The sequence below is a fragment of the Panicum virgatum genome, chromosome 6N, assembly GCF_016808335.1.
Source record: "Panicum virgatum strain AP13 chromosome 6N, P.virgatum_v5, whole genome shotgun sequence".
In the NCBI taxonomy this organism is placed as follows: domain Eukaryota; kingdom Viridiplantae; phylum Streptophyta; class Magnoliopsida; order Poales; family Poaceae; genus Panicum; species Panicum virgatum.
Window position 1 is genome coordinate 43121669 of NC_053150.1, and position 10861 is coordinate 43132529.

The 10861-nt window shown below is 47.9% G+C and overlaps 1 protein-coding gene and 1 pseudogene across 1 annotated transcript; both read left to right on the plus strand.

Annotated features, from left to right (window-relative positions):
• The first annotated feature begins 401 nt into the window (after window positions 1-401).
• On the plus strand, window positions 402-6850 carry LOC120678187 (annotated as a pseudogene).
• A 2184-nt stretch (window positions 6851-9034) lies between these two features.
• LOC120680125 lies at window positions 9035-10861 on the plus strand (the record flags this gene model as incomplete). Its single annotated transcript, XM_039961747.1, has 2 exons — window positions 9035-10042; window positions 10445-10861. Coding segments are annotated over exons 1-2 (1425 nt in total), but the record flags the coding sequence as incomplete, so codon positions are not given.

A 10861-nucleotide genomic window follows, 5' to 3' on the forward strand; every position in this document is an offset into this window, starting at 1 on the left:
CCAGACCTGGAATAAGTGACAGCAGGTGGATCAACTAATTCCTGACCTGGATTGATTCCTCTTCTGGATTGGATCCCCTGCTGCCGAACGAGGCCTGAGTAAGTGAGTAGGGTCTCGGGGTCCTATTTTCTACACCTAACTCCACCAAAAGCGCCTTGATGTTGTCAGCCTCTATTTTTTCTCTTCTATTTTAATATATTCTTCATATATCCTTCATCTCTCATCATTATAATTCAAATCCAAATATTTCTGGAGCATGACAACAAATCATATTCAAATTCACTATTTCAAACCTGACAATTCAAATACAAAATTAAATACTTCTAAAATATAAAACTACAAAAGTATTTCAAAATTGTCCACCCACACCACATGACACAAAACGAACTACTGCAGTATCGATGGAGGTTAATAGTTAGATTTACCATCACATTCACCATCCTACAAATGAAATCGAAAGAAAAAACAATTACCTTAGAGCAAGGCTAATGATTTAGTCTGCTGCTAGCTGTGAGAATCTTTGCAGCTCATCTCTCAGACTATTTGTATAGTGATTTAGCTCTCTACTATTAATATATGTATATTTGTCTATCTCGCAAAAATTTTTAGTTCTTGTGTCAAAACTGGTTGTACTTCTCTTTTTCATCTTCTCTCTTTCATCTCAACACTCAGCCTACTTCGAGCAAAGCTAATAAGCTCGCCCACTGCCGGCTGCAACGCGGGCTGGGTGGTGGTGGGCTCCACTAATTTTTAATGTTCAGCAACAAGCGGCCACCAATAAAAGGGCGCAAATTCGTATCCGCCCGCTGGGAGTCGCCGCTTCGCGAGTCGCTCGCTCCTACTTTATCTCTCCACATAAGACATTACGTCGGCTCCCTGCCTCCTACTATATACTATATGCTTGCTCTAGTCCATCATAATACTGTGCAGAACCTCGGAACTGACGCATATACTTGCTCTGGGCTCCGTTTGGTTGCGCGTTGTAAAAATTTTGAAAAGACATCTTTCTACATTTGAAGTACTAAACATACACTAATTACAAAAATAATTACAGAACTCGTCTGTAAATCGTGAGACGAATCTAATGAGTCTAGTTAATCCGTCATTAGAGATTGTTTACTGTAGCATTACTGTAGCAATTTAGCGTCTGATTACATCCTAATTAGGTTCATTAGATTCGTCTCGTCATTTACAGACAGCAGTCGCAATGCGTTTTTTATTTCGTCTAGATTTAAGTCTCCATGCAAGTGCCCAAAATTTTTTTTGGAATTTGGTATTTTGCAACCAAACACGGGCCTAGTCCAATAGTCCATCATAATACTGTGCAGAACCTCGGAACTGACGCTTGTGGAGCCAGGAGGGGATGGACGTCCCTCTAGTTCCACACGTGGGAATACGGGCGACCCAGCTATCCAAGCTCTCCAAATAAATGTACTCTGAAGTCTGCACAAGCTACAGTAGGCCACAGAAATGGAGCGCGTGAGCTGGCGACGCTCGCCGTCTCGCTCCTCTGCTACCTCGCCAACCTCCGACGCCGTTCCGGCGCTGCACGGCGGCCGCCGGCCCCTGGCCGCTCCCGCTGATCGGCAACATCCTCGACCTGCGCGGCGGCAACCTCCACCACACGCTCGCGCGCCTCGCGCGCGCCCACGGCCCCGTCATGCGCCTCGAGCTCGGGCTCAGCGCGGCCGTGGTCGTCTCCTCCCGCGGCGCGGCGATGGAGGCGTTCACGAGGTACGACCGGCGCCTCGCCGCGCGGGCCGTACCGGACGCCGCCCGGGCGCTCGGGTTCGCCGACCGGTCCACGGTGTGGATGCCGAGCTCCGACCCGCGGTGGAAGAACCTGCGCGGCATCGTGGCCGCGCACATCTTCGCCCCGCGGAGCCTCGCCGCGGCGCGCGGCGTCCGGGAGCGCAAGGTCCGCGACCTGGTGGGCTACCTCCGCGGGCGCGCCGGGCAGGTGGCCGACGTCGGCCAGGCCATGTACGGCGGGGTGCTCAACCTCGTGTCGAACGCCTACTGCTCCACAGACGTGGTCGACATCGGCGCCGGGTCGGCGCAGGGGTTACGGGAGGTCGTCGAGGACCTCGTCGAGCTGATCGCGAAGCCCAACGTCTCCGACCTGTTCCCGTTCCTCCGGCCGCTGGACTTGCAAGGACGCCGGCGACACTCGGCCAGGAAAATGGAGAAAGTTTTGCGGGTCTTGGATGGTATCGTCGACCGCCGGCTGGCTTCCTCCGCCTCCTCCACGGACAAGCAGCAAGGTGACTTCCAAGGCACGCTCCTCGAGCTCATGTCCAAGGGCAAGATCACCCGCGAGGACGTGACGACCATTCTGTTCGACGTCTTCACCGCCGGCAGCGACACGATCGCCATAACAGTGGAGTGGACGATGGCCGAGCTCCTCCGCAACCCGACCGCTATGGGCAAGGTGCGCGCGGAGATCACGGGCGCTCTCGGCGGCAAGGAAGCCATCGAGAGGAGCCCGACGCGACGGGTCTGACGTACCTCCACGCCGTGATGAAGGAGGCGATGCGGCTGCACCCCGTGGCGCCCATCCTGCTACCGCATGTTGGGAATAGTCCCACATGGTGAGTTGTGGGTGGGCAGGCATGGTTTATAAGGTTGAGGGTGCAACCCCCTAATGGGCTAGCTTTTTGGGGGGAGTGGTGGCCCAACAGACCTAAGACCCGCTGCTGTGCGTTCGGGCGCGTATGTCGCGGCCCGACGGCCTGGGGTGTGTGGCGGGCACGCTGTGCGTCGGCGGCCCGGTTCCAACATTTGGTATCAGGGCTTAGGTCGGCCCAGTGCATTCCCAGCGGAACATTTGGTATCAGGGCTCAGGTCGGCCCAGTGCATTCCCAGCGGAATCTCGGCTCCAATGCGTGAGGGGAGCTCACCATGTGTGAGGGGGAGATTGTTGGGAATAGTCCCACATGGGTTGAGGGTGCAACCCCCTAATGGGCTAGCTTTTTGGGGGGAGTGGTGGCCCAACAGACCTAAGACCCGCTGCTGTGCGTTCGGGCGCGTATGTCGCGGCCCGACGGCCTGGGGTGTGTGGCGGGCACGCTGTGCGTCGGCGGCCCGGTTCCAACATTGCACCGGGCCGCCGAGGACGGCGCCGAGATCGGCGGCTACCCGGTGACCAAGGGCTCCACGGTGATCTTCAACGCGTGGGCGATAATGCGCGACCCGGCGTGCTGGGAGAGGCCCGACGAGTTCAGGCCGGAGAGATTCTTGGAAGAGGCAGCCAAGGTGGACTTCAGGGGGAAAGACTTCGAGTTCATCCCGTTCGGGTCCGGCCGAAGGGTGTGCCCTGGCGTGCCTATGGCGGAGCGCGTGGTGCCGCTCATCCTGGCGTCGCTGCTGCACGCGTTCGAGTGGCGGCTGCCGGACAGCATGCCCGCCGGGAAGCAGGACGTGAGTGTCACAGCCCAAGAAAAAAAAAGGAAGAGAAATAAATTTTTTTCCTCGCCGGGCCCACCCGTCAGCCTCTTCTTCTCCTCCTCTCTGTTCTGCTCGGCGCGCCGCACGCGTCGCCGTCGCCGGCCATCCTCACGCCACGCGCCAGCGATCCTCGTTCCGCGTGCGTCCTTATCTGCGGCCTCGCCCTCGGGCTTATCCCCTCCACCGCGTTCCCCTCCTCTTCTTCCTCCCGTGCAAGAGCTCGAAAAGAGCAGACCCGCCACCACCCCCGAGCTCCGCCGGCCGCCGCGATTCGCCTTCTCCGGTGAGCCGTGGCTCGATTCCTCGCGGGGGAAGATTCTCCTCCCTCTCATCCTTCGATTCCCCTCCTTATTCGGCCCCTTCCTCTCCCCTGCAGGGCCGCCGGCAAGCCCCTTCGCCCGCCGCCGCTAGTCGCAGTTGCGTCGCTGCCTCGCCGCCATTCCCCGCCGTCCAAGCCTCCGGTGAGGCTCGCCGCCACCTCCTTCACCCCGTGCGCCCTCTCCCCGAACCCCTCCAGCCTTGCGTCGTCGCGGCGCCATCCGCCGGCGCCGCCGCGTCGTGCCGCGCGCGCGGGGGCTGCGCGGTGGCCGCGCCCACGCCGTGGTCAAGGCATCCGCCTTGCCTTGACCCGGCCTGGGGTGGGCCGCTGGCCCGTGGGCCCCGCCTGTCAGCCTCAGGGCTGGCTGGCTGTGGGTGCACCTAGCATTTTGGCTAGGGTTTTGTGATGCTTATTTTGTCTGCAATCTTGCCAAATCTATAGAAATTCGTGTATAATTCTGAAAAATGTGAAAATTATTTTGTTGGATTACTCTAGCTTAGACCTACTCAAGAAAAATATTGTTTTTCATGTTACTTTGCTGTAGATTTATCTATAGTTTTATCTTGCAAAAGTGAGTTTAATACTTATTTATTTGTGTATTGCTTTAAAAATTTCAAAATAAATTTTTTTAGACTCCTTGTGAGGTGTAGTTTTCAGTGGTGAAACTTGTTCACATGCTTCCTTGCTGTTTATCAAAGTTTTAGCTTGTTTTCTTATGCTTTATCTAAAAATGATTTAATATATAACTTTTTGCTGGAAAGTGAGAAAATAGTAAAACCAGTTTTGTTAGCTTTTTTTCATTACTATTATCCTAATTTAATTTTCTTGGATTTTTTTAGTTAAGTTTGTATGCATTTTCTGATTTACCTTTTTTAGAGTGGCTAAAAACTAATATATTTATGATTAATTATAGGAAAATTCTTTTGGTGCAAAACCAATTTTCATGAGTTTCTTGAAATGTTCTCTGCATGCTCAATTTATTCCATGATTTTTTCTTGTTTTTATTTTATTTCTTAATTCTTGCATCGCATTCATGCATTATAGTGACCGAACCGTCGGAGGTCGAACCCGTGGAGCCCGCCGAGTCCGTTGAGCCTGAACCCGGAGTCCCGTTTCTGGTCGATCCCGAAGTTAATCAAGACAAGAAGCTAAGCATAATTCTTTGCACCTATCTAATTTGACAAGCTTAGTTATCTCACTTGGGTAATGTTGGGTTATATATATTATATGTATGTATTGCATTCTTGTACCTACTTTGATGCACTATCCTTCCTTGAATTCTTCAACCATGTCCTTGCCACATATCAGTCAGACACTCACTTAACTTGACTAGATGCTGAGCTATGCTTAGAATAATTTTTTCGCTTACTAAAAAGGATAGTTTGGAGTATGACACTTACCGGTTACCCTTGATCGCACTGGTTCGGTTTAGTGGTAAGGGTTTGGTAGTATCGAGATTCTAGCGGAATGGTAGGGCCTAGAGAATGAAGTCACATGAGCATAGTCCGCTTGGATCGATTAAGGACCGAGTGGATGCCATCGGCCTTGAGCACCTTTCCGTGCTACCACATATCCAATATAATGGTACGGATGAGCCAATTACCTTCTTTGACTTGATCATTGATGTGCAGTACTAGATACGTGGCTACGGGCTACTTGTAAGTTAGGTGTGAGGTTCAATGAACGAGCCTTGTTGGGAACGGTTGACGGGAGTACCCCCTTGCCCGATGTGATCGGTTGGGTGAGCCACATGGTCCTCGCGTCGTGTGGGTAAAGTAGTACACCCTTGCAAGGTTATAATCAATTCGAATTGCCGCGCTCTCGGATATGAGCAAGCTCTTGGTTCGCCGAATTCCTCTTAGAGAGTTCTGGTATTGTTGGTTTTGGATTCATGTCTTGTCAATGATCTATTGAATGTTATGTTACTCTTTTAATCAACTAAAATTATTTGGCGGTTTCGGGCAACACTAATTAATTTTGCTAGGAGATATTCTAGGAAGCTCATGCTTATGTAATAATTACTTATCCTTAAAAGCTTTTACTTGAGCCTTGCATGATCCTTGTTTATTTAATCGCGTAAGTCTTGCGGAGTACCTTTGTACTCAAGGTGCTTTCTAAACCTAGTTGCAGGTGAGCCGGAAGTGGTGTTCAGCCACTTCTACCCCGCTGATCCAAATGCGGGGGAGGAGTAGGTCGTTGTGGTTGAGATGATGTCCTTGAGCAAGGCATCATCATCTTAGTATGTCTATATTGTAAACGAGCTCCGTGAGAGCATGTAAATGTCATAAACTTTATGTTTCTGTTTAATATGACTTTCGTGAGCCTAAGGCTTGTAATGGAAGTTAGTTGAACCCTCCTATATTGAATTTGTAGTATTAAGTTTCGAACTCTGGTTTTGTAAAGCTGCTCTTTGTGGATTATTGGCGATGTATTCGATTGTAAACGGTATGTGCATATGCTGATTTTGGGTGTATGTTGGAGCACATACCGGGACTACCAGATTTGATATTATTTTGGATGAATGACGTGTCGGTTATTCGTGTCTCTAGATGTGAGATAACACGTGGCACGCTCTCAGGGAAGCATGTGTTAACTCTCATCTGGATGATAATGACCGGCGATTCGTTTAAAATACTATCAAACTGGGCGGTTTCACAGTGAGCGAGAAGTTCACCACCGCTAATGTCATGGCTGTCCCTCTCAAGGCCGTGCCTGTCGTCGTCGCCTAATTTCTTTGATGGGTGTTGAAAAGGGTGGCACTGGCAATTTGTCATTTATGAAGGACTGCAACGAACCAACTTTTCATCTGTTCCCTACCTTATCTTTGTCTCCCTAAGGATGGACATGCATGGCGCTGTGGTCACCACTGACTTTGTGGTTGGTTGCGTGGACATTTCCTTGTTTTTCAGTCCAACCTCTCTCAATTTGATGTTAGAAAATCATCAGAAAAACTGATATGCTAATGGCATTGAACAGATAAACGTGGAAGCATACAAGACCATAAAACAGACACATGACGGCTTTATATCCTGTGGCAACGGCCATATGAGTATTCCTCCCTAATAAATATACAGTTTCAAACCATCCACCAAATCATCTCATGGTTACATCGATAGTGCCCGCATATTTATTAACCTAACTCACTAGGGTTACAACTAGGATGATCCAGCAGCTCGGCTATTCCTATTAACCTCTTAGGGCGCATTCCATAAGCGCTTGTTGCCTTGTTTGTATGGTTACTTTTTTATACCTTAATTGCAAAGATGTGCAAATTTTTTGCGTATTCGATAAAAAGACTAGGGATCACTACTACAAAACAGGCCTTTGTTCCTGGCCATTTGTCCCGGCAGCCTTTGGGCCCGGGACAATAGGTGGCTTTTGTCCCGGGTCCAACGGCTAGCCGGGCCAGCGGGGGGACGGGGGCCTTTTGTCCCGGTTGGAGACACCAACCGGGACAAAATGGGAGCCTTTTGTCCCGGTTGGTGGTTCCAACCGGGACAAAAGGCCCGCGTAGCCTTTTGTCCCGGTTGGAACCACCAACCGGGACAAAAGTCCCCCCTTTTGTCCCGGTTCGTGCCTCCAACCGGGACAAAAGGCCTTGCGCCCCTTATCCCCTTCCCTCTCCCCCCGCCCGAGCCATTCAGCTCACTTGTTTTCTCTGTTCTTGGCTCGGGATAGAGGAGTTTTGCTCATTTCTTCACCACATTTGTGAAGATCTTTGATTCCCCGTCCATCCATCTGCTCTAAAGGTTTGGGGCTTGTTTTTCTCTTCTTCCTTGGCTTGTATAGCTCATTTCATACTTTAGAAATAGAGAAAATGTGTAGCTAGCTCATTTCTTGGACATTATTTTGCTAGCTAGATTGCATATGTAGGCGTAATTTTCTTTTAGATTTAGATGAGTATATGGATAGTAGAAATTTTTAGAATGAGTGTAGATACTTCATGTGATGTACTTGTATATATGACCATATTGTGGATAGTTGATTTTTTTATTCGTGAATGAATTAATGAAATGAGTATATTATAGAATTTTTTGTATTATGAATGGATTATTTTGACACTCTAGTGATGTATTTAATCAGGCTCACATTGAAACCATCTAGAAGCTAAAAAAATCTTTATTTCGAAACAAGTATACGTCGTTAATCTCCATCCAACGGTGATGGCACTACCTTTCAGGGATACACGATGCGCTATAAGGACGTCGCAAATCGGTTGGTCGCATCACCAGCACTTCCGATTGATAAGAAGACAGCATTTGACGCAGTCAGCATGCCGTTGTTGTACTGAGAGCATATGAACGAGCATGCTGCCTGTGCCAAGTGCTGTGCCTATTAATCGTAAATGTTGGTGCTGCGACTAGCCGATTGGTGACATCCTTGTACCGCACCGTGTCCCCCCGAAAGGCAGTGTCATCACCGCAGGGTTGAGGTTACTGACATATACATTTTCAGAAATAAAGGTTTATTTTTCTTCTAGAGGGTTTCTGGATATTGAAAAGAGTGTACTCCTGGAACTGAAGGGTGTCAAAGTAATTAGAAGTTATAGAGATTTCTTTCAATTAATTAGAGATTTCTTGAGGATTAATGATACATTTCGTCTTTTTTTATATAATTTCATTGTTATTTGCAAGAGTTATTAATCTGATCATTGTAATTGTAATAGTAAATAATTTTTGCTTTGTAATGGTAAGAATTTATAATTTTGTGGAAAATAAAGGTATTTTTCAGTAAAATATGGCTTCAACAGCTGGAGGGAGTGGCGCCGGTGGGGGTGATCGTTGTCCTTCTGGAGAGAAGGGCACAACTCGAGTAGGTCGTCGGTCCAAAAAACCTAGTGCTTTTCATAGGGCAGCGCTCCGTTATTTGGAAAAAGAATATAGAGAATGCATGGCAAGGGGCGAGGAACCTCCGTTTGATCTTGAGGATTTATTGCGGCGTTACGGTTCGTCACCACCAAACTCGGAGGTTTCAGCTCCGCCATCTTATTCTGCGCCAGCAAGAAATCTGTTAGAACATTCTGCGTTCCAACGCAAGGACGGTTGAAAACCTATGTGTTGTTGACCGAATTTTTAAATTTCATGTATAGTACTCCTTTGTTAAGTTCTGTAATGGATTAAGTACCCCTTTTAATTAATCAAGATGTATGATAGATATTGCATATCTTTTAATTATTCATGTTATGTTACATTTAGTTTAATTTAGGTTTGATATATTTTATTTATTCGATACGTGTAAAGAATTCAAATCGATTTATTTAAAATGCAGATGGACCGGCAATGGATGTACAATGCTGACCGACGTTCGAAAGAATTCATTGATGGCCTGCATTATTTTTTGTCTGTGGCTGAGGCAAACAAGCAGAATGGTTTTATGTGCTGCCCGTGTGTTCATTGCAACAATAACAAGGATTACTCATCTTCAAGAATCCTACACAGCCACATTTTCACAAATGGTTTCATGAAAAAGTATGTTTGTTGGACGAAGCACGGAGAACAGGGGGTTACCATGGAAGACAATGAAGAAGAAGATTTTGACGACCACTTTCCCGGGAATGCTGGAATCGGTGCATTCGATGACGATATTCCCATGGAAGAGCCCGAAGTAGATGTAGCAGAAAATGATCCCAGCGACGATCTGGGGCAAGCATTGCACAATGTGCAGGCAGACTGTGAGAGTGAAACGGAGAGGTTGAAGTTCCAGAAGTTGTTAGAGGACCACCATAAGTTGTTGTACCCAGATTGTCAAAATGGATTTAAGAAACTTGGCACCACCTTGGAGTTGCTGCAATGGAAGGCGACAAATGGTGTATCCGACAAGGGATTTGGTGAATTACTCAAACTTGTTAAAAAAATGCTTCCTAAGGACAATGAATTGCCTGCCACAACGTATGAAGCCAAACAACTTGTTTGCCCTTTGGGACTGGAAGTGCAAAAGATACATGCATGCCCCAACGACTGCATCCTCTACCGAGGCGAGTACGAGAATTTGGATGCATGTCCCGTATGCAGTGCATTGCGTTACAAGATTAGAAAAGATGATCCTGGAGATGTCGAGGGAGAGCCTCCCCGGAAGAGAGTTCCTGCGAAGGTCATGTGGTATTTGCCTATAATACCACGTTTGAAGCGTCTGTTTAGAAATAAAGATAATGCTAAGTTGATGCGATGGCACAAAGAGGAACGCAAGAAAGACTCGATGTTGAGACACCCCGCTGATGGGTCGCAGTGGAGAAAAATAGATAGAACGTACCCTAAATTTGATTTGGATGCGAGAAACATAAGGTTCGGTTTGAGTACGGATGGCATGAATCCTTTTGGTGAGATGAGCAGTGGTCATAGCACTTGGCCTGTGACTCTTTGTCTGTACAATCTTCCACCATGGCTCTGCATGAAACGAAAGTTCATCATGATGCCAGTGCTTATCCCGGGTCCAAAGCAGCCCGGAAATGACATTGATGTGTACCTAAGACCATTGGTCGAAGAACTCTTATTGCTCTGGGGCGATGAAGGTGTACGGATGTGGGATGAATACAAACAGGAAAACTTCAACCTACGAGCATTGCTGTTCGTAACGATCAATGACTGGCCTGCTCTTAGTAACTTGTCAGGACATTCGAACAAGGGATACAAAGCATGCACACACTGTTTAGATGATACCGATAATATATGGTTGACTCACTGTAAGAAGGTTGTATACATGGGTCATCGTCGGTTTCTTCCCATCAGGCATGCGGTACGAAAGAAGGGCAAGCATTTCAAAGGCCAAGCGGACCACCGAACAAAACCGATGCACCGTAGTGGTAAAGACGTCTTCAACATGGTAAAAGATCTAGAAGTTGTTTTTGGAAAGGGATCTGGTAGCCAACCTGTTCCGAACGAAAATGGAATGGCGCCCATGTGGAAGAAGAAATCTATATTTTGGGAGCTACCATATTGGGAAGTCTTAGATGTTCGTCATGCAATTGATGTGATGCACCTCACGAAGAATTTTTGCGTCAACCTGATAGCATTCTTGGGAGTGTACGGAAAGACAAAAGATACAGTAGAAGCACGTCAAGAATTGCAACGTATGGAAGAACGAGATGCCTTACATCCA